Raw genomic sequence first — 25,047 nt, forward strand, 5'->3', positions numbered from 1 at the left:
GGCAACCACAGCTGCTATGGGTTTGAGGGCAATGGTCCTATCACGGCCAGAAGACACTCTTTGGCCACCATCCACCCTGACCTCAGGCTCTTACAATCTTTCCACCCCCTCTTTCATGATATTCCCCAAGTCTTGAGGTGAGGGGAGCATGTTCTATTGGTGGAGCACTCCCCAGACACTCAAAACTGACCAAAGTGCAGTGACTGAGTTTCTGTGTTAGTCTACTGTGAAGAGTCAGGTTGTTTTGTATTTCAAATGTTAAAGATCCTCATCCATGGGTCTGTAACCCTTTATCAATAATCTACAGAGCTCTGAAGAGGAAAAGGTTTCTGTAGACGATAATGAAAGCTCCTTGCCTTAACATGAGGTTATTCTTCACATGTAAATGCCATACTACATGAAGATTCATATACTACACTGCAGAAATTGTACTATCTATGATTTTCAGGGTGCACGTGCAGAGTAAAGTGTGTGTGTTAGGTAATAGATGGTATGGTAGTTTGAATGTAATTGGCCCCCATAAGCTCATAGGAAGTGTAGCCTTGTTGGAATAGGTATGGCCTTGTTGGAGGAATTATGCCACTGTGGGGGTCGGCTTTGAGGTCTCACATATGCTCAAGCCACGCCCAATGCCTCAGTCCATTTCCTATTGCCTTCAGATCAAAATGTAAAATTCTTAGCTCCTTCCCCCATACCATGTCTGCCTACATGCCACCATGTCCCACCATGATAATGGACTGAACCTCTGAACTGTAAGCCACCCAATTAAATGTTTTCGTTTATAAGAGTTGTCATAGTTATTGTATCTCTTCACAGCAATAGACCCCTTAACTAAGACAGATGAGGTATGTACCATGTTACCCTTACAAAGTCTGAATTCAGCAATACAATTGACCCCACGGTTTCTGATAAGGAATTAGAGTGAAGAAAGTTTCCCTTTGTACTTTCCCCCTTTAAAGGTAGTTGAGAGGTTCATTGTTAAACTGTGACCACCCAATGCATGAATGTAGGAGTGTTTGGGGGAGTGGAGTCAGTTATTATCACTGGCTGCAATAAGATGCAGCATTAAGGATCTGTTTGGTTGTGTCTTCGCTGCTGACTCTCAACAGACATCTCAAAGGCTCCTGAGCTTACGATGGTCAGAGTCATGAAGCCTCCAGACAACTGTGGAGAAAGTTGTCTTCCTGTGGGGACTGAAATGTGTTTCCAATAAGGTGTCTGCTATAAGAGCCATGGGACTCAGAATCAATCCCAGGCCTCCATCTACAACCATCAATGGTCATTCATTTTATGTACATTCTCTTTCACACATAAGCTATTGGCACAATACTCTGCTAGGGGACTTGGAGACTATCAATGAATAATACATGATCCCAAACTATTACCAGGATAGTTGCTCCAATGATGTTTTATAAATGCTCGTTAACACAATAAAGTAGGGCCTGGGAAGATGGCTCCACAGTTAAAAGCATTTGCTGATTTTGCAGAAGACCCAGGTTCTGTTCCCAGCACCCACATAAAACAAATCATAGAGATTCTGACACCCTCTTCCGGCCTCCACTGGTACTGCATACACATAGTGCACATACATACATGCCAGCAAAACACTTATACACATAAAATTTTTTAAAAATAAATTTTAGAACATGAAAAACTAGAAGTAATGAAAATAATATTAGTAATAAGGGGGTTATTAATGTGTACTGTTAAGTAGGAAGTAAAAGGCCACACTGCCAGTTCTGAAAATAGTTATCTCTCCATATACATCGACTAAACATCCTTAGACTTAACTGATCACAGATAGAAATTACATTGTTTTAAGTATATATGTACTGAAATCATACAGAATTTTGTCTCCATAAAATATAATCACTATTTACATAGTATTTACATTGTTTTAGGCATTATAGGAGAGATGACTTCAAGTATACAAGAGGATGCACACAGGTAATAAATACAATCCATCATTTTTAAATAAGGCTCTTGAGCCTCCATAGATACTTGGGTATCCATAGGGAATCCAAGAACCAGTTCTATAAGAAAGTAGGGGACATATACACAATGGGGAGACTGAAGAAAGAAGTGCTTGGTCTGAGTGGCATTTGGAGACAGGTGAGCAAAAGTGGCTTTAAAGCATGCCTTCCCAAACCATCCCATAATGAAGAAAACACACACACACAATGAGCCCTCTTGAGAGAGATTATTAAAGGCTTGCCTTATTCATCGAGAGATTTTGAAGCTCAGATATCTCTTAACGTTTGGACAGACACTTCCCACAAAGCACCCTGAATTTCTACAGGTTGATTTTCAGCCCTTTTGAAATGACAGAGAGACTGAGCAGAAAGGCCCTTACCTTCAACACAAGAAGGCTGTGCCCGAGTTGTGCCAGCCACCTGGCCTGGGAAGCAGGAACATTTGACAGTTTGAGAGCGTTCCTCTATGCGGTTCTTATTGCAGCAGCGGTGCACAGCAACCACCTCACAGGTACCCTGCTTGATTACATGATGGCCTGGGAGGTAACGAGAGAGAACACAGACCAGGTGCTATTAGAATGGAACAAGATACCAAGAACTTAGTGATACTCTGACTACCTGCTATGCTATGTATCTTGGTAGTACTTCCATTTGATGACATCTCTAACATAAAATTAATAAGAAAGGTGCAGAATACTCCAGAAACTCAGCTCCAGAACCCTTGTGACTGCTTTACATTCATGACATGGCCCCAGAGATGTTAATGAAATAATTAAGACTGCTGATTGGTTGATTTTAAAGAAGCAGGTCCCAGATTATCCAGATAGAGACAATATAATCCCACAAGCCCTTAAAAGTTGACAGGCTGAAAGCATGCGTGGGCTTAAGGACTGGTGCTAGTTTGCAGATGGAAGAACAGCATGTGGATGAACTAGGGATTTCCATATCATCTGACATGAACTCAACCCATAATCCGAATGAGCCTGAAGTTGATTCATCTCCACAGCCTCTGTAAAGGAATGCAGCCCTGTTGATCTCTTGGCTGTTGACATCTCAGTCATAGGAGCCTGGGGCAACACTGAGCCAAGCCTAGACTTCCCATCTGAGAATGAGGGGCTGACTTGATAGCAACTTGTTAGAGCAGCAATAGGAAACTAACTGTTCACCAGACTTACCAGTTTACATGTGACAACATTTGATATATCATTCAGAATCTGTCTCACCTGTTTTCTCTAGACAGTCAACATTACAGGCTTGACACTCATTCACCCCTCAGTACATCGGTGAATTGTTTTCTAAAAATGACATCATCATATACATACTTTCTGATATATGCTGTTGTAAAATGTCTACATATGCAGGTTGTCCCAACATGTGCATACCATTTGCTTCCTTTAATTAGAACCTATTCATCAAATTGACAAATCTTCCTTGACCTTGACATTTTTAAAGAACACATGGCAGTCACTTTACCAAGTTCTTTCTCTTTGTGGGTTTGTTTTTTTTGGTAAGTCTTTTTAAGCTCAAATCATTCACTTTTAGCAGAGTACCGTATCAGGAGACACATGATGCCCTCTTATAACATTCTTAGCTTTAATCATCTAGTATCTTTCAGGCTTCTTTGTTGTGAAATTCTATTCTCTCATAATTTAACATAGTTTGGGAAGAGAAACATTGAAACTATTATACATTTTGTCAATCTCCAATCCTCTGACTTTAGAACCCATTGATGATATATACCTGAATCAATCATTAATTTGATGGTTGGAAGACTGATTCTCTATTAATATTCAAATTGTTCCAGATCTTCACAGGAGGACAATCTTCACACTTGATTGCTGTATTATTTTTACATGGATCTCTATTTTCTTAAACAATTTATTAAGCTTCTAGCCCACAAGAAAATAGTTCATATATTTCCCACTTCTAATTTCTCTAGGCTTGGTGACTGTTAAGAAACAGTTAGACTTAGAAACTATGACCTTCATATATAGGCTTAGTTACTACTCCAATTGAGTAATTTGGACTCTTCATGTGTATAAGTACACATACATGGCATGAGTCTGCATAGACATCAAGTTCTAGTCAAGTATCACAAGTTCATACTACCCCATCCTATACAGTCCATTACTAACAATAACAAACCTGACTTCCACAGTCCATAGACACCAGAATAGAATGGATACCATGCTTGTTTTCATCACCAGTGGTATGCAACAGAAACAGTGCCCTGGCATGTCAAAGGTCAGGAAGCTTCCATCCCTGTTAATCACATCCCTCTCTTAGGTATGAGCAACTAAATTCTGTTACCAAGATCCATGTACATGAACTTGCAAGCAAAGCTGTTCTAGTGACCCCTCCCCAGAAGGAACCAGAGCTGGTCTGTGTGACAATGGTATAGCACACAGAACTAAAGACTGTCATTTTCTCTGACAAAATAAATACAAATGAAATTGGAGCTATTATAGCCCTACCTCCAAATGCAACCACACTCAGGGAATCAACACATACACTGGGCAAAAGCATTCCAACCACAACAAACAGCAAGCCATACTAGATTATTAAATGATCCTAGAGAGGCCATAATGAAGGCAGCGCTATGCTTCATTTAGAAAACGAAAGAAATATGCTTTAATAACTTCTCAGAAAAGTTAACAAGTAATTTGGACCTTCAGTAATAACATGGTCTGGTTGGTGCTCTGGTGCTGTTTGGATAACTATGCACAAACACAAATGGATTATCTTCTATTCAAACTTAGAATTGTTCCAGGCCTCCCTGAATGGTCATTTTGCCTGACTTGAGATTACATTTACTTATACGAATCAATCTATTGTACTTCCTTGGATTAAAGACTTATTATTTGATCTTCTAACCTAAGAGAAAATAATACAACAAATAGCATCCTACAACAATAATTGATACTGCTTAAAATCCTTAGGAGTGCCCACACTGTGGTATGTCTGAGAACTGATGACATCTCAGATTTGATAAAATATGGCAGGCACTGTTGTGAACATTTTACAAATATCCTGGGTGATCTAATAAAAATGCTGTGAGATAGGAATTATTTTTAGCCCAGTTTTACTTCTTAACGAAATACACAAAAATTGTTTCACCCTAAGGTCATACAAATACATGACTTGCATTTGAATCTCACCTCTTTACAGTCTGTGCAGGATGGGAGAAAATGGTGTCTCTGCCTCAACTACTCACACAGCATATGTCAGTGTCCAACTGATACTTCCCTACTCGACAATGGTGGTTTTGTGGCTCCAGGTACACATGGTTTCTGGAAATGTGTGTAGTGGAGACACTGAGCCGTAATTGCTAGTAAAAATTGCTTCATTCCTTTGCAGTCTCCCAGTGTAGAAGATAAACACTCCAGAGCAAGTGTCATCATAAAAACCCAACATGCGCTGCACACAGAATTCACTAATTAGGGCTGTTTGCCCACTTCATGTTAGAACACCACATTGGGTGAGGTCTCCAGACAAGCAGCACAGAAGGGACACACACAGGGAAAAGAGGTCCATTGTCTGTAGTTCACCCTCTAGACACTCAACCAGAAGCAATGCTTCCATTCCAGACCAAGGGCAGAAAAGGACTTCCTGTCTCCAAAGCAAATCAGTAAGGAAAAGGTCTTTGATTTTTTTTTCCCTAGGAGAGCATCAGCCATTGTATTCTGTTTGGGCCTTCAGTGGATTGGCTGAGGCCTACGCACACTGGGAACAATGAACTTGTAAGACTACAAATTCAAAGGCTAACCTCATCCAGAAACGTGCTAATCCTGGAACACTCCTGGGCCGAGTATCTAAGTGCCCCCTTGGGAAGTCGAGTTACCATAGAAAACTCATCACGACGAATGTGATACGACTATGTGTGATGTACAGTGTTGTAAGATGGAGGAAAGCATGAAGGTTGACACAGACTAGTGGCTTTCATAGTAAACTTACCTCTGAAAATGCACAGGCCCGGTGCCTGATATGTAACCGCACTCGCAAGACTCTATCAAGCCAGCTCACTTGCAACAGAGAGAAGTCTTCCCCTTCACTAACAGGGGAATATTCTCACGGGTGGGGCCCATGTTAATAATGTAGTAATGTAGGCAGGCTGTGCATGAGACTTCTCTTAGGGGATGTAAGGGTTTGAGCATGGGTTAGGGGAAGAGAAAACTAATTCAGAAGTGGGGATTTTTCTGAAAGGATACCGGACAAAAAGAAAGTAAAGCCCAAACCCTCTGATCCTGCCTGTGGAACCATGCCAGTTGCTGGACAGTTTCCCTCCATGCTTTGTCTGTGTGGGCGGAGGTATGGATAGATGGAGAGGTTTTCGTTTCTTTCCATTTTACCCACACCTATGTACAGTATACAACGATCTGCCAGACTATAGACTAGGTGGCATGTGAAGCTCTATAAAGTGTGTTGTTGAAATGGGGAAACTTGAAACTGTTAGGTAAGTCTTTTCCACACCCCTGAAGTTTGCATTCAAGGGCTGCATGTATTCTTTTCAAAAGGGAAGACTCAAAATATTGACAGGGCTGTAAAATGCAAAAAGCCTCTTCCCTCACTCACCAGAATAGTTAATGTGTATAGCACTGTGAAAGGGGTTATGATAATCCTTGCAATAAAAATTGATTGCTTCAGGATTGCTATGGAGGGTGGACTAACTTTATCTGAAGAATAAATAGCTTAAATACATATGGGGGGTATTATTAACTATACCTTTAAGAAAAATTTCAAACAACAGGGAAAATATTCATTTGTCCCAGTCAAGCAAGGCTCTTTCATTGTAAAAATGGATAAACTACAAAGCCATGTGTACAACAGAAGTACTTCTGAGTAGCGCACTTGAAAGTCAGGACAGAGAGAGGCCATGGACTGGTAAGGCTTCCTCATGCTACTGTTTCCCCAGCATCCTTTCCTGCTGAATCCTTTCTCCTCTTCCTCCTGCTCACCACTAGAAAATACACCCTCTGAGAGAAGTCTCACGCCCCGACCATGTTTTTCAAAGACACTGATTTGACGCAGACCTGGTCTCTCTGGCATTTCTCTCCATGGAAGCAGAATAGAGGAGAGAGACAGTGAATACAAGATTTTAGTACATGAAAGCAGGGGGGAGGCAGTGGCTCATCAGTGCCTGTGGCAAAAACATGGCTGGCATTCCAATGTAGTCAATTTGTTTACCCTAACCCTATCCCAAAGTGAAGTGTTTATTCAAGACAGGAAATATCACAGTACAGAAGCAAAGACTCTAGTAGCCATTAGCTGGATTTGGTCAATACTCAGAGAGACAAATATCTACTGAGTGTCCCTCCAGGTTCTCTGCTAGCTCTTGAGGGCAGAGAAATAAGGAAGTGACCTTGGGCTCCATATGTGGTAATACCAAATGGAAATATCTTATAAGAGATGGGAATGGGCATATCGTCTCATGTAAGAAAGGAAAGAGGAGAAGACTTACAGAGTTGGAAAAGCTGAGCTACACACGCCAGCTCCAGATTGGGCCTCTCAAAATTCACTTTCATCATATGCATGTGGTAAGTGATATATAGGGTTTAAATTATTTAATGAACATTATGAACTACTTCAGTCACCATCATTTATCTTTTTAACTATATTTATTTAATAAATAATTTTTAGAATTTCCTGTGTGCTGGGCACATGAAAATACAGCATCAAAGCAGACCAAAAAAAAAAAAGGTTAACTTCCTGCAGACCTTTTATATTTTAATGATGAAAGAAGCAAAAACCAGAAGAGAGCCAATTTAAAATAGGAAGGGCTTAACAAGTTAACATCAGAGTGTTAAGTGAGAAATTAAGGCAGTGAGAAAAGCTTCTCACTAGTGACAGAAGCTATGTGAGAAGAGAAAGTTAGTGGACAGTAATGAAGGCAGAATGGGCAGGTTACGTGGAGCCTCATGTGTCATTTTGCTCTAAGAAAGATAGGGTGCCACTAGAAATTTAGAGTTTAGGATGACCAAAGATCACACACACACACCCCTGAGGAAATTCAAACCTTTAGATATTTATGTGTGGAGCTCAAGGGGAGAGGTCTGGCTTTGATAGATATGTGCTCATATGTTTGGTGGTTTTGTGTTCCCCAAAATATTGTGCACCCTAATAAACTTATCTTGGGTCAGAAAACAGAACAGCCAGTAGATACAGAGGCTAGAAAATGGTGGCACTCACACCTTTAATCCTAGCATTCCAGAGGCAGAAATCCATCTGGATCTCTGTGAGTTCAAGGCCACATTGGAAACAGCCAGGCATGGTGACACATGCCTTTAATCCCAGGCAGTGATGGCAGAAAGCAGAAAGGTATATGAGGCGTGAAGACCAGAAACTAGAAGCTTTTGGCTTGGTTAAGCTTTTAGACTTTTGAGCAGCAGTTCAGCTGAGATCCATTCTGGATGAAGACTCAGAGGCTTCCAGTCTGAGGAAACAGGATCAGCTGAGGAATTGGCAAGGTGAGGAAGTTGTGACTTGTTCTGCTTCTCTGATCTTCCAGCATTCACCCCAATACCTGGCTTCAGGTTTGATTCTATTAATAAGACCCTTTAGGAGTCTTGCTACACAAGATGAAGAATTTATAAAGACAATGAAGGTTGTATTGAAGAATTATTTGAATACCATGCAGAGCTATTGGTTGTGTGGAAGACATCAGTCAAGATTTGGAAAAAACATTGACTGAATAGTGGATAGGGATTTGTCTAAGTGGAAAGGGGCTACCCTCAGGAAAATGGGGGATGTTGAATGATACAGACACCTATGATCATGAGACAAAAACTAATGTCAAAAGAAGGGCATATTGGATATACTACATGTCTCTCCCTGAGAAACCATGCAGCATAATTTAGTTTATGAATTAGATGCCAGCTCTGTTCTGTTTCCACTGAGAGCCTCCCTCCTCTTTCCAAAAAGTACACTCTATTTCCCAACTTTACTCAAAGAAAATTTTGTCATTTGTCTGGAATACTCTGCAAGAATAACTATTACTTTTCTCTCACAGATTTGACTAGTAAATGTTTTTCAAAAATAAAAACAATAATAAGTATTAACTATCATACATCTGTTTCTTACCTTAGTTTTGTAAGATAACAAAGCATTTTCCAAAGTTTATCATTTCTAATAAATCACAAATTTTTTTCTTCTTCCATAACTCAAAATACTACCTAATTTTGTTGTTTTGTTTTTCGAAACAGAGTTTCTCTCTGTGTAGCTTTGCACCTTTCCTGGATCTCGCTCTGTAGACCAGGTTGGCCTCTAACTCACAAAGATCCGCCTGCCTCTGCCTCTCGAGTGCTGGGATTAAAGGCGTGCGCCACCACCGCCCGGCCAGTCTAATTTAAGGACTTTTCTCCCATCATTTTTCTTAATCAGAAGTCTATTGTTTCTACCATTTGTTGCCAAGAATACCACCAATTAGAAGACTGGCTAGTTCTAAAGATGCAGCTAATGGGATGACTAAATGCTCAGTGCTGATCTCCTTATTAAGGAATATTGGACTTTAGGATGCATGGCATGGATGATTTTATATACACATAAGCTGACTTTGTAGTGAGATGCAATGTGCTGAGTCTTCCTGCATTTGATAAGTACTCTACACTACAAAACTGCCATACAGTGAACCGTGGCACCCTAAAAATCTATGTGTCAAAACCCCAAGGTGACCGTGCTTAGAGGACTTTGTAAAATGAACGTAGTTAATGTTGAGGCCCTAAGGGCCAGGTCCCAACTCAGCATCCCTGTGTCCTTGTAATATGAACCCCTGGAGAACTCAGTCTATGCTCACGTAAACATAAAGCCCATATGACCTTCAGGAAAAAAAAATGATGGCTGCCAACAAGCTGAGAACAGAGCCCTCACTAGAAACCAAATTGTTGCAAGTCCAAGATCAAAAGTTGTCAATAAGAAGTGACAAGATGAGTCTAGTTCTTCAGAACTCTGATGAGGTAAGTTCCTGTTCTTTGTACCATCCAGTCTAGGATATTTTGTTATGGCAGTCTCAGACACCTGTCACTTAGTAATTATCACTTCACAGGCTGAAAAGAGATAAAATGCTTCCTGTTAAGAGGTATCACACTAGAAACACAATGGAGCAAATCAAATCTCTTTGGGATCACTAAGGTTTCTGAGAAATCTTTCACAACTTGTTCCTATGCATGGTAAATTGGCTTTTTAGATGCTATTCAGTACACTGGGAAATTCCAATTATAAGTCAAGATCTATGTCCAAAACTGTTGGTAGTTCTGCCCCTGTCTGCCATTGACTTCATATCAATATAGATTACTACAATACCAAATTGTATTAGAGGATGGCCTTGTTCTTAAGAAATACATGTGGTCTGTCCTTCACTTTCAACCTCAGAAAAAAATAGATGGTGAGGCAGATACACAGTGAATTCATACTTTTAATATGGTAGCATGCCAATGGGTTATAAATCTAGTACATGATATAAAGATGTCTGTTTTGATTTGTTTAAATCTGAAAACCTTCCAAATACAAATGTGCATGGCAGAGGGTAATTAATCACACAGAAGTAACTAGAACCCATTATGAGGGTAAATTCTCCAGAACTCCCATGCCCTCATCCTCCTGTCTGGCTGCTTTGCCATCTCCTAGCTCCTGTGAGGTTTTCAACAAATGATTTCATTATTTTTTTCACCTTGCTTTTCCTGTCTGAAAAATAATAAGCCAGGGAGGGAGCTGATGTGAGAATACACAGTGACATGGGTAAAAGGCTGACAATGGTACCTGACACGTAGTGAGGACGGAGCTTAATAACAGACTGATCATAAGTGGCATCATTACTACACCCATAAACCAACTGAACTTACCAAGAACTTGGGCAGATCTGGGACTGTTCATTTTAAAATTCAAAATGGCTGAATAGAGGTGTGAAATGCTGGCCTCATCTACCACAAAGATGCACAACAACAGGTTGGTAGCTTGTCTTGAGGTGGATAGCCATAGGAAATGCTGGCAATCACCAAGGGGTAGCCTAGATCCTTGTAAGACTCAGAGTGTCAGGGTAAGAGCCCAGGAGAAGAAGTGAAGTTCCCCCACAACTGTCACCTCACATGCACAGCTGGATACCAAAGAAAGGTGAACAGGAGAGAATCCCAGCACACTCTGTCAGCATAGACCCTGGCCTCTGAGCTTTGGGGAATTTTCACAGCCATCCCAGGCTTATAGCCCCGTTGATGGAACAACCTAGAACCTGCACAGTAGTTTTGCTTTGGAGAAGAATCTCACATTGTCTTCCTGTGAACGCCAGTCCACTGTTACTAGGTGCCATATACGATGCAAACCACTGCCCAAATTCGTATCCTCTAGTGGTCAGATTCCCGCATATTCTCACCTCTGGGGCCTCACAGATCCCCACTGTTGTGTAGACTTTCCTCTTCCTAATTAAAGCATTCCCTCCAGATGGAGGAGCATAAATAAAACGAGAGTCACAGACCCCATTCCCAAAGTTACAAAAGCAGCAAGCAACCGCTGGGGAGGGGGATCCCCAAGTGGCCATGCTGTCTGACAGTTCTCCAGAAGATTCCAGGGACCTGAGTTGTCTCCCTTCCCGGGCTACGATTTTCAGTGATGCAGCTGCCTTTGAGTCAGCCACTCCTGAAGTGACCTCTCACCCAAGTACAGTAAGGAACTTCAGTAACATCACGGGTTCACTGAGCTGGAGTTGACGAGAACTGTTCCTTTAGTCTGCTGGTGCCCAATCTGGGATGAATAGACATTGGTTTGTACCTTCACAGGAAAAGTCACATAACAGAACTGGTACCCAAAGAGGGGCCAAGAGAACCAAAGATGGATAAAGGCGGGGTGGTTGGATGGTGATGAGACTGTGGCTGAGCTTTCTAAGGATAGAACATCTGCAGGGCAAACTTTCCCAATGTGTTATGGAATGGTGTGGCTTTGTTGTGCTGGATTGTACTCTTCGAGATGGGTGACAGGACACAACTGGAACTGAGCTGCTCGTCAGCGGAGCACACCTGGAAGGAACCCAAAAAAGATGATCTTCTTCTGCTTGGTATGAAATGACATGCATCCATGATGAATGGGGCCCACCATTTGAGTATGTAGATGTTCCTACAACCCCTCGTGTACTAGAGAATATAGTGCAACCCCTGAAAGACTTACACCTGAGACAGAATCAGAAACCTGCTCTGGGACCAATTTTGTGGACTTTGATATGAGATGCAGCTAAGGCTCAGCCGTCTTCTGGAAGGCATGCCTGCCTCAAGGAGAAAGCACAACAGGAAAATGGCATGTGTAGACCATCCACTGCCTTTGCCTCTGATTTACCAGAAGAAGTAGGAAAGAAGGGGATTAAACAGAGCTGTTGGCTTGCAAGTTTTCATGGCTGACAAAATGCAGAGGAAAATTAGATCTGAGCTGAGAAATCCTTCTTAGAATCCAAAAGGAAATTTTCCTTTGGAACTCCAGGAAAGAATCGGAAAGTGAAGAGCAAGAGAATATAATGGAAGTGATGGAATATGCATCTCCAATCCAACCTTTAGTAGAAATAAAGGGAGAAGGATTTCTCATGCAGACAGGGGTCTTAATAAAGGTCTAATATAAGAACCTAGGACAACCACCATCTCAACTGCAGGAAATCGAGAACAAAACTTTTAAGCAACTGCAGGAACTGTGAAAGATTTCTATGAAAACAATAAAAAAGCCCCTCACAGTCTGGCCCTTGAATCTGTGAAGCATGGTGATGGATGGGATAAGGCTGAGTGCTGTGGAAACAGAGAAACTGAGTGATTTAATTACACATAGTCCTTGAGTAAGGGACATATGAGCCATTAGGGAAATCTGGCTATTGCCAGCTGAGGTCTCTCTGAATGTCAAGGGCTAGAAGACAGCAGAGAAAGGAGAAGTATAACCTAATGACAGATGATGTTTGATGACCAGTTCACCAGGCCCAATAGGACCATGTTCAGAGATGGCTTAAGACCCTGACTTAGCACACACCTTGAGACTTGTATGAAACTTTAGAAATTTTACTGAGCTCCATGGTTGGATATGATCTTGACGAGGTGGAATAAGCTCTGGAAAAGCTGAATGAATTAGACTAGCGTGGAAGTCTGGTTTGAAAAGCGGGAAAGAAGGAAGGAAGGGAGAAAGAAGGCAAAGAGTCTAAGTGTGGAGTTTGAATAAGGATGGTTCCCACAGTTTCATATGTTTGAATGCTTAGTCACCAGGGAGTGACACTATTGGAGAAGGGTTGGGAGGTGTGGGCTTATTGGAGGAAGTGTGTCTGTCACTTGGGGTGGATTTTGACATTTCAAAAGCCCACGCGAGGCCTAGTGTCTCCCTCTCTGCCTGCAGATCAGGATGTAGCTCTCAACTACTTCCTTAGCACCATCCCTGCCATGCTCTCCCCCATAATCAGAATGGACTAAGTCTCTGAAACTGTAAACAAGCCCCCAGTGAAAGGATTTCTTTTATGAGTTGCCTTGGTCCTGGTTTCTCTTCACAGAATAGAATAGTGACTAAGACACCAAACCATTCACAAGATCTGTGTTGAGTCACAGTTTTAAAGAAAAAACAGAAATCAATTGCTGTAAGTTTCTGGAAGGCTTTAAAGCCTGAGTAACAGTTTTAAAAATTAAAATAAATGATAAAATAGTGTAAGGGAGAAAGACTAAGCTTGTCCTAAGTATGAGCAGCAATCTCCCAAAATATGCTGTGTACATTTTTCACAGGCAAGGGATCATTTCAACAAGATAAAACAGTTTAAAGATATACTCAACAAATATCAGAGAATTTAAAGTATATATAATTAGATTTAAAGACAGAAGTGGGAGACAATAAAGTAATAGTTGGTCATTTCAATATCTGACTCTTACCAATGTATATATCATCCATACCAAAAGATAAGTTTAAAAAAAGCAAAAAGATCAACAAAAGAGTCAGAGTCAAGGTCCACTATAGATCACATGTGCTCAACACATTTACAGAGCAGTCCCTCAATAGCGACATGATCACACTCCTATCCTCATTCTTAAAGTTCCCTAGAACAGGCCATGTATCAGGCCACAAAACAACTCTCAATAAATTGAAAATATTCTAAATCACACCGACTGTCTTCTGAAAACACTACAGAATAAATGTAGAGATTAAAAATGAAGGGTGGTGGAGTGAGTGAAGTGCCCGCTGTGCAAGTGACCTGAGTTCCAATCCCAGAGCCTATGTCAACCAGGCACGGTAGCATGCCTCTGTAATGCCAACTCCAACAGCAAGATGGGAGGTGGAGACAAGGAAATCCCAGAAAATCTTGGGCCAGATAATGTGGCATATGTAGCATCAACACAAGACAAACAAGGTAGAAGTTAAAGGCCAACATCCAAAGTTGTCCATACATGTGTGCCTGTACTCACACATACACACAAGATTTTTTAAAGCACTTCAGAAAGTAGAAAATACATAAAGAGCTAACATACCACTGAATGGATGATAGATCACTGAAGAAATGAAAAGCTATATTTAACAATGGGATGAAAAAATAGAAACATGGCAAACCATAACTATGAGATATGACATTGTTGCCATTTAAATGATAAATGCTCCCCATAAGTCTCCAGCTGGTGGCACTGTTTGGGAAGGTTGTAGGAGCTTTCTGATATGAAGCCCAAATGGAAGACATGAGTCACTGGGGATGAGCCTTGAGGCTTTGATTTTATTTTTCTGTTTGTTTTATGGACTTGGTCTCATAAAGCCCAGGCTGACATCTAATTTGCTCTATAACTGAAGATATCCTTGAACTTCTGACACTATTGCCACCACCTCCAGAGTGCCAGAATTATAGGTATGCACTGCTGTTCTTCATTTCATGCAGTGCTGGGACTAAACCCAGGGCTTCATGCATGCTAGACAATTGCTATACCAACTGAGCTGCATCCCAAGTTTGAACAATTACATCTTTGAAAAAACAAAATCAACTATGAAACAACAGAAATGACCCAAATAAATAAATTTAAAGATGAGTAGAAGGTATTACTATTAAAATGGAATAAAAAGTATATATGTAAAATATGTACTTGAACACACACACCTACACTTTGATAAAACTGAACCATGAAGATACAGAAAACCCAAACAGACTGATAAATAGTGAAATAGAATCAGTAACTTTAAAAAAAGCCTCCTAATAAAGAAAATACAGGAGTCATCCATTGATGAATTCCACCAACATTCTACAGGAGAAATTAACATCGATTTTCCTCAAATTATTCCCAAGAATTTAAATGAAAGGAATTCTTCCAGATGCATCCTATAAGGTCAGAATTGAACACACAAAAAGTAGAAACACAATAAAAATTATAAAATGTAAATCATTATCTCTGATGAATATACATACAAAAATGTTCAACAAAGGACTCGCAAATCAAATTCAACAGCATATCAAAAATATAATTCACTATGATAAAGTGAAACTTATCCCAGGAATACAAGGATGGTTCAACATCTGACTAAGCATCACAGCAACAAACTGAAGGATAAGAAATCCTAAGACTGTCTCGGAAGATGAAGGAAAATTACTTGATAAAAATCAAAGCCACTACACAAAAAGAAAAACTATTTGAACAAATTAAGGATGTGAATATCATGTTCTAACCTGTTTTAGACTCTGCCATCTAAAACCCATCACCAACATCACACTGTGGAGGAAAAGGGAAAAGCTGAAAATGATTCCTCTAATGTCTGAAACAAACAGTTGTCACTGGACTCACTGTTACTAAATCCAATAACACGAGGTTTAGCCAGGACAACTAGGCAAGTAAAAGAAAAAACAATGGCTACATCAGGAAAGAGAAAAGTCAAAATATCCTTTTTTGCACAGGCTATGATTCTCCACATAGAAAAATCTTAAGATTCCAATAGAAGATACTAAAACTGATAAATGAATTCATTAAACACTCAGAATATAAAATTGACATACAAAAGCAGCAGCATGGTATAAACAAGTTACAGACTGATAAAGAAACCATTAAAGGAACCACACACATTCCAAATAGTAATAAAATAAGTAAAAATCAGGTTAACCAAGAGGGCAAAGATCATTACAATAAATATTAGAAAGCTCTAATAGAATCAACTGAAGAACACATTAAAAACAGAAGACTTTGTTTCTAGACTAAAACACTTTTCAAATCCCAACGTGATTTATAGATACAGTGCAACCTCTATCATAATGCCAATGACATTCTTCCTAGAACTAGGCAGAAATCCAAAATTCATCCCGGAAACCAAACAGAAAGAACAAAGCTAAAGGCATTGCAATGCCTAACTCCAAGGCACATGACAGAGTCACAGTAGCCAAGACAGCATGGACCTGGCATGAAAACCGACCAATCGCACTGAATAGAGATCTTAAAAATAAACCCACACATGTGCAGCCAACTGATTCCTGACAGAAGTGTCAAACACCTACATAAAAAAGACAGCTTCTTCAAGGACCAGTGCTTGACAAACTAGATGTTCATGTATACAAGAATGAACCTTGACCCTTGCCTGTGCCCTGTTCTAAAATCAAGTCAAAATAGATGAGAGACCATATTATAAGAAACTTAAATTACTGGGAATAAAACACAGGGCAACTCATAAAGACATACATGTAAGCGCTGGAGAGCTCCTCTTCCAGAGGACCCAGGTTTAACCTCTAGCACCCACACGGATGGCTCACAATTATCTGTAACTCTAGTTCCAGGGGATCTACCGCCCTCTTCTGGCTTGTGTGGGTACACAGACACACATGCAGGCAAAACACTCATTCAAATAAAATAAATTAAGACTTATGTGCAGGTAATGATTTTCTGGCTCAGAGTCTAAAAGTAGAAGAAATAAATGCAAACGTTGACAACTATGACTAGATAATACTAAAAGCCTTCTACACAGCTAAGGAAACACCCAGCACAGTAATAAAGAAACAGCTTACAGAATAAAAGATAGATGCCTAAACTTTATCTGACAAAGAATTAATAGCCATGTCAAAACATCAAGTTTCAAAGTGCTCAATTCTCTGAATACTCATCTCAAAAACAAAAATAGACAATAAATATATGAAAAATACTCATCATCATTAGCCCTCACAGAAATGATCGTCTAAACTACAAAAGCAAACCATCTCTCCCTAGTTAGAATAACTATATGTTGACTGTCTTTGTCAACTTCACACAATCTCGAGTCACCTGGGATGGGAGTGTCCATGAGAAGCTGTCTAGATTAGATCAGGCAGTAGGCATGTCACTAAAGGATTTTCTCCCCCCCCCCCAACCTTGAGCTGAGGACTGAACCCAGGGCTTTGCACTTGCTAGGCAAGCGCTCTACCACTGACCTAAATCCCCAACCCCAAGGATTGTCTTAATTGGGTTCACTGAGGTAAGAATGTAGGCAGCATCCTTCATTGGTTGGACCCTGCACTGAACGGGAAGGAAGGAGGGAGCTGAGGCTGGAACACATCCATCAATACACTGGTCTCTGCTCTTCACTGTAGATGTGCCCAATTGCTTCAGGTTGCTGTTGCCTTAACTTCCCTTCAATGGTGGACTAGACCCTGGAATGGTGAGCCCAATTCCCCTTTGCATGGTTTCATCAGGGTATTTTATCACAGCAACAGGAAACAAAACCAAGAGAATCTCTTATTAAAATAACAATAATATTGGCAATGATATGGAGAATAAGGAACTCCTGCACACCATTGGAGAGGATCTAAATCAGTACAAACATTATAGAGAACAGTGTGGGGGATAGTTTTTTTTTAATCTAAAAATAAAGCCACCATTTGATATGACAACCTCTCTTCTCAGTATATACCCCAAGAAAATGAAATCCACATGCGCCAAAGAGAAGCCTAAACATGCATGTCTGTGGTGCTATAAACAACAACATAAGATGGAATTAACCCAGGTGTCTATCAATGCACAGATGGGCAAAGCAAAATACATGCAATGGAGTACAATCCTGCCATTCACAGAAAAGTGGAAAGTTGGGGGCCTTATGTTAAGTAGAATCAGACCAGCAGTGGCACAAGGACCAGTACTATGTGTTTTCTCTCATGGGCAGAGACTGAAACATCAGCTGGAATGTAGGATAATGGTTAACCATGTGCCTTAGTTAGGGATATTATTGCTGTGATGAAACACCATGACCAAAGCAACCTGGGGAGGAAAGAGCTTATTTGTCTTATATAGCACTGTTTGTTCATCACTGACATCAGGACAGGAACTCAAACAGGGCAGGAACCTGGAGGCAGGAGCTGATACAGAGGCCCTGGAGGGATGCTGCTTACTGACTTGCTCCCCATGGCTTGCTCAGCCTGCTGTCTTATAAAACCCAGGACCACCTGCCCAGGAATGGTACCACCCACAATGGGCTTGGCCCTCCCCCATCAATCAGTAATTAAGGAAATGCTCTACTGGCTTGTCTACAGCCTAATCTTATTAGAGGCATTTTCTCAGTTGAGGTTCCCTCCCCTCAGATATAGACTATAGCTTGTATCAAGTTGACATAAGCTAGCCAGCACACAGAGGTTGGAGGGTGTTAATTTGATTGTTGCAGAGTATATACTACACTGAACATTGTATAATTTATACATGCCAATCAAAAAGACAATAAAGCATAGATGGGGGTGTGGCTCAATGGTTAAGTGTGTGCTTAGCAAATTCAAGACTCTTTATTTGAGCCCCAGAAAGGAAGAAGGAAAGAAGCAAGGGGGAGAGAGAGAGAGAGAGAGAGAGAGAGAGAGAGAGAGAGAGAGAGAGAGAAGGAAGGAAGGAAGGAAGGAAGGAAGGGAGGGAGGAAGAGGAAAGAAAGAAAAAGGGAAGGAAGGAAGAAAATATACTTTAAAATCCTTTTTTTTTTTTCTCACTACACTTCTCAGGAAAGAGTAAACACATTCTGGCTATAAAAACCAAGATGACAGTAGTCCTCTTACCAGATTGATGCTCACTGTATTTGGGGATCAAAAGAGCTGGCATCTTATTTTCACCTGTCACAGGACCCACATTATTATTTTCCCCACAAACACTAGTTTAATGCCTTCTTGAACTCTCAACACTCCTATAAAATAAATGAACCTAGAATAAATTTAAGGTTTGTCCAACAATCTGAGTGGCCCCATCTTGCTGTGTTGACGGCACTGGACACTCCAGTTCCTATGTCCAGCTTCTGGTTTCACTACTGCCTAGTAATATAAAGGTTTTAGGCTCAGCAGTGCCATTTAGGAAAAGGAAATCAAGTAAAGTGAGTCCCCAGGTGTGGCGATATTTTATTTGTGCACCTCAATAACACTTATCTGAGGATCAGAAGAAAAAGTCAGCCACTATATTAAATGTAGAAGTCAGGCAATGGTAGTACATGCCTTTAATCCTAGCATTTGGGAGGCAGAGATCCATCTGGATCTCTGTGAGTTCAAGGCCACACTGGGAACAGAGCCAGATGTGGTGGCACAAGCCTTTAATTCCCAGCACTAGTTAACCATAGAGGTCTTGAGTTCTGTACAAAAGACAGGAAGTGATGTAGCTGGGTGGAGTGAGGAAGTGAGATGGCAGGGCACAGAAAGGCATATAGGCGTGGATATACAGAAAGTAGATCTCTCTTAGGCTGAGAATTTCCTAGTGGTAAGAACTTGTGGCTTGGCTTGTTCTATCCCTCTGATCTCTCAGTTTTCACCCCAGTATCTCTCTGGCTCTGGGTTTTTTATTAATAAGACCATTTAGCAATTCGTCGTATACCCAGGCTCAGCCAGGGGCCCTGTGCAACATGTTTCTAAAAGACATCATTACAGAAACATGGAAGGGACTCGGACGTGATGGGAGGATGAACAAGTGAAGCAGACACGTGACTTCTCCTGCAAAGTGGGCTCTTCTCCTCCCAGCCCCCATGACCTCTTCTTTCCCAAAACTGCAAGGTTCATCAGCAATAAAAGAGACAGACACAGAAGCAAAATTGCTTGGGCCAATTATAAAACTATCCAAATTAAATTCAGAATAAACTCAAACACAGTTAAAAGATACAGCTTAGGCAAAAGCCCTGTTGAAGGCCTTTCCGTTTTCTCACAGTGCCTACATTTGTGATACTGGCATCTTGTGCACAGTTGGGTGGATTTCTTATTTGGCTTTCTATTACATTTGTATGCAGAACCCTCTCAGTGGACAAAAATATATAAATCTCTGTGCATGTAACATAGAAACCAGTGATGAGCTTGCATTTGCATGTTTAAAATATAAAAAGCTTGTTTATATTTTTAACATTTCCCCTTAGGAAATTTTATTCTATTTTACTTCTAAGTTAAAAAAGGCTCCCACGATGAACTACATAATGTACTAGATAACCTAAACAGTATTTTAGGTGTTATTTAAACTTTCTTTTGTAAATGTTATTTTCACACACACACAATCATTAAGGCTTTAAGCTTAGAATTAAAATGCCAGGGCATTCTACCCGGCTGTGACACCATAGGTCTCTCCTTAGCAGTTAGCAGATACGGGTTTCTACACAGGTTTATGCAATCCCAGGGAAAGATTACAGCACCGTATTTAGCAACCAGCTATGCTGGGTTTTTTTCTCTTCCTTTTAGAAGCTCCTACTAAAATCGTATCTATAGGACAATAAAAGACCCATCCATGCTCAGAGCAGGAAAGAAGTGGAGAAGAATGCATGCAGGTAAAGCACAGTTAGTGGATGTCTGGAGCATGAGAAGCAGGGCTGGGACAGTCGAGGCAGGCACAGGAGATTCTAGGGGAAAAGGAATGATTCACCCCTAAGGAACTCAAACTGAGCTTCAAGGACAGGGCGACCAGCCAGAGGCCTGGGTGGCCATTGCTCAAGTCCTGTGCACACCGTGAGATGCAGTGTTTTCACTAAGAGCTGCTGAGTTTGGACAAAATCTCCTTTCAAAAATGAAAGTGGGGGTGGGGAAGCTAGAGACCAAAGGAAACAAACAAAACAAATAAATCGAGAGGGCAGAGGGACAGGCGTCCTGGAGTCTGAAGGTCTAAGGACCTATGAGCACCAACGGTAAACATCTCTAATCTAAAATTATTTCAGATTCAAAACATTGTAGGGAAAGATTTAGGGGTATTTCACCCTTTCTGTTTGTTTGTTTTGTTTTTGTTTTTTAACTAAAAAAAAAATTGGTCAAAGTCTCAAGTCTATGCAAATACTATAAAATCCATAAACTTCTAAATTTAACACACTTCTGGTCCCCAGCCTTCTCATCAGCAATCTCCAGGCTACAGCAGTCCTTCCTCCTCATGATGAAGAGGAAGAAGAGGTGAGGGCTCTCACTAAAGGGCCAGGGATCCTAGGTCTATTGTTCCTCCTCATTAGGAAGATTGCATGCAACAAGGAATGCGCATGTGCACACAAGAATTGGAAATGCATTGTCTTTAATGTTGTGTAGAGTAAGGGAGCCAGAAACAGTTCCCAAACACAACCACCAAATTACTCAACGAAAGAAAAAAAAACAAAAACAAAAACAAAAAAGAAAAAACCAGAACAAACCCAGGTTAAAGACTTGACACAAAGCTGGTACCTTCTGCCCTGCAACTTCCCAGAGAATGGGGCGGTGTGTGAAGAAGCTGAAAACTGCTGAACAGTCAACCAGATGATGTAACAGCATGCCTGGGGCTATTTCACAGCTGAAATGCCTTCCCCTAAAGAGACTATCTCAGAAAAAAATAATGAAGATAAGGATATAGGAATTAGGAAAGTTAACTGAGAAGACTGAGAGACACAATCCAAGAGGTCCAGTGTCCTATTTTCAACATAGTCAATAATGACTACAGATAACACAGTAGAAATCAAAGAAATAATACATGTTCCTGATCAAATTAGTGTAAACTCGGTTCACTCCCCAGTCCACAGGATGTGGGGCGGAGCCACACCTATGCAGACATCCTGAGCTCTATAGTCCTCAGGCACTGATGCGGCAGCAGCTATGACAGCAAAGCTATGATGGGAGCTGAGGAACACACGGGTGGGATACTAACATTGAAAAGGAAGAAAGCAATTTTATTAGACTCACAAGAAAGCAATACCCTGTAAAAGCCAGCAGTGTCAGACTTCAAAAAAGATTTCTCTTCCCAGGGAAACTGTCCAAGTCTAAGACAAAATAGTTCATATTCCATGGTAAAACTGTTACTTTCATAAGCACAGCTATTTAGACATTAGCTAGAGGGTACTCCACCAAAATAACAGTAAAACCTAGTGCTCCGGTCAGTTTCTCAACCAGATACACCAAAAGAGGGGGCCAGGGTGTGGAGGGCTTTGAAAGAAAAGGGCATCTGGTAAAGTGAATAAGACACAAACATTTTCACATGCAGATAAATGAAGCAATTAGAATAGGAAAGTTAAGAAAGGAAACATATTTTAAAAGTGCTAACATAGAAGACCTAAGATTGACATTTATCTAAATCATAGAACAGGTACATGGTTTAATTACACTTTGTTTATTCTGCATGTGTGTATGTGTGGAGTCATGCATGTGGAGGTCAGAGGTGCAAGTGCCTTGACACCCTAAAACATCTCTCCAGCTCATTCATGTATATTTTCAAAAACCAGGCTGTTAATACAAAATACAGAAATTAAAGAAAACGATAATTAGAGCTGGAGAATGGGGGATAAAGAGAGTCAAGGCAATAACTTTTCAGCTCCATCATCGTGAGAAATTTCATTGTATGTTTTAATATCTTGAACACCCAAGTGTTTCCAAACCCACAAAACTTTACTTCAAACTATCACAGCTTCACATACAAACATGCACATATATATCCACATACAACACATCACAGCTTCTCTTGCCTTTGTGACATTGGTAGTGTGTTGCGTCATTTTGCTACTGACCAATACTAAAGGATGCTACAAGCCACCAGTCCAGGAAAAGATGAAAACTTAATGAGTATTACCTCTGCACCATTGCAAACTATTTTAAAAATCATTATCTCAGCTCTGTATAGATATATGTAAGGGTTGTGCATTAATAACTATGTGGAAATTTTCTACACATTTCTAACTTTAGCAACTTTCCCCCTATAATACCAATGTTATTTTCAAGTTACTAGAAGCATCTTAATACACCTTTTGTCAGATCTACTTAATAACCTACAACCCCATACACAGACTCAATTCCTGCCAAGACTAACGACTAAGAACTATGAAAATCTCCACGACAAAAGTGGAAATCCATAGAACTACCATCTTGGTATCTAACTGATCTTAGGAACCCTACCTGTGCACTGTCTAAGGCAGTAGACTTCACCAATACAGGGAACATAACCCCTTTATTCATGGATGTATACCTACAGAAAACAGTCATTAAGTTCTTGGATGAAGGACTAAATTCTTCAACTCCTATTTTTCATACATGGCTTACACTAATGCAAGAAAGCAATTGTCACAAAAAAAAAAGCTGCATTGGATGCTGACCAACTTGCAAATCCACCTTTCTCTCATAAAAGTCCAGGGAAGACAGCCTGCAAGGGTGCCTAGCCTCTAGGGTAGACATGGAACCACACTTTTTTAAAACTGGGGGTAGCGAGCAAAGGTTCTTGCTGCCAATTCTTATGTCCAGAATTTGATTCCCAGGACCTACATTGTCTTCTGACCTCCAGATGCACAGGAGTAGCACCATATGATGAAAAATAACTTAGGGAAACATCTAGTCCACCTCTGACCTCCACATGCATATATATATATATATATATATATATATATATATATATATATATACACACACACACACATGCATAAATATATGAACATGTACCCATACACATACATACAAATATACACAAAAAAATCCAAAAATATTTCTATTCAAATGCAAGCTTCTTATACCCTTTATGTGAGATTGTTAACTTATTATATTTTGTACTCTGTTTTTCTCAGCTTGATATTGTTGTAATCACTTTTCTGTGGGTTTCACACATACTAGACCAGAGCTTTAGCAATGAGCTACATCTGTTGTCTAGTTGTTTTGAAATTTTAATCTATGACAGCTATAGCAATGACTTCCAACAGCAGTTAAAATTAGGACTTGACAGCCACCTGAGACCATGTTGGTATCTAAGGGCCATGCTGATCTGGGTAGCCTGTGCTGCCACTGGGGCCATGGTGATGTCCAGTCTGAGCTACTACCTAGGGCCATGTCTGGATCTGTGGCCCTGCAGCAGCCAGGGTCTGAGTTGTCTGTGGCTCCTGTTACTACTGAAGGCTGTAAAGATGCCTCGGTTCTGGTCAGCTACCTGAGACCATGTTGGTGTCCAAGGGTCATGCTGCCACCTGGACCATACTGATCTGGGTGCCCTGCACTACCACCAGGGCTATAGTGATGTTCAGGCCCGAGTTGCTGCCAAGGGCCATGTCTGGGTCTATGCACACCCCTGCCGTAGCTGGGGTCTGTATTGATGTCCGGGGTCTGTGTTGATGTCCATGGTCTGTGTTACCACAGGGGGCGTAGAAACCATACATGTTGAAATCCAAGGGCTGTGCTGAGCCAGCCCAGCCCTCCACTGGCCCTGAGATAGCTGACCCTGCCCCACACTGGTTCACTTCAGCAAAAGATCTGGCCCACCCCTTACCTGAGGGGCATGGCCCCAGTGTCCCACACTGACCAGCTCAGCTACCACCCAGGCCCGAATCCTGGGCCTTGGGTTGGTCCACCCTAACATCTACCCCATCTATGACCTCCTAGAGAGTGTGAAGGGAACTGGTCCCGTTGAATCACAGCTTCAGGATCTCCATGCCTCACGGCAACAGCAGGATATCCAAGAGGAGTTTTGATGAGGGTCCAGTGATGATGGTGTGCCAGAGGCCAGAGGCCTTGAACCAGACCAATAACTTAATACAATGAACATTTGCAGGTGGGGCTGACTGGATAAAAGGTGTACTGCATGACACACCATAGTTCCCAAGGCCACTGGGACGAATGAAGAGAGGTATTAGAGAGAAGGCAAAGAGAGAGGAGCAAGGTGGGAGTTTATTTTGTTTTTTGTTGATTTTGGGGGGGGGTCTCTCAGGGGGACACCGCAAAGGTGAGAAGCTGATGTGGAGAGACTGA

At 41.0% G+C, this 25,047-nt stretch overlaps 1 protein-coding gene across 2 annotated transcripts in view; it reads right to left on the bottom strand.

Moving 5' to 3' along the window:
- Positions 1-25,047, bottom strand: part of Tafa4 (TAFA chemokine like family member 4) — a 198,373-nt gene that overhangs the window by 30,165 nt on the left and 143,161 nt on the right. For both annotated transcript variants that reach the window (XM_052719987.1, XM_052719986.1), the window contains exon 4: positions 2,354-2,509. In XM_052719987.1, coding sequence (XP_052575947.1) covers positions 2,354-2,509 — 156 coding nt within the window. The remainder of the gene's footprint in view (positions 1-2,353; positions 2,510-25,047) is intronic.

Source organism: Peromyscus californicus, unplaced genomic scaffold (assembly GCF_007827085.1).
Source record: "Peromyscus californicus insignis strain IS unplaced genomic scaffold, ASM782708v3 Scaffold_6__1_contigs__length_162567912, whole genome shotgun sequence".
Taxonomy (NCBI): Eukaryota; Metazoa; Chordata; class Mammalia; order Rodentia; family Cricetidae; genus Peromyscus; species Peromyscus californicus.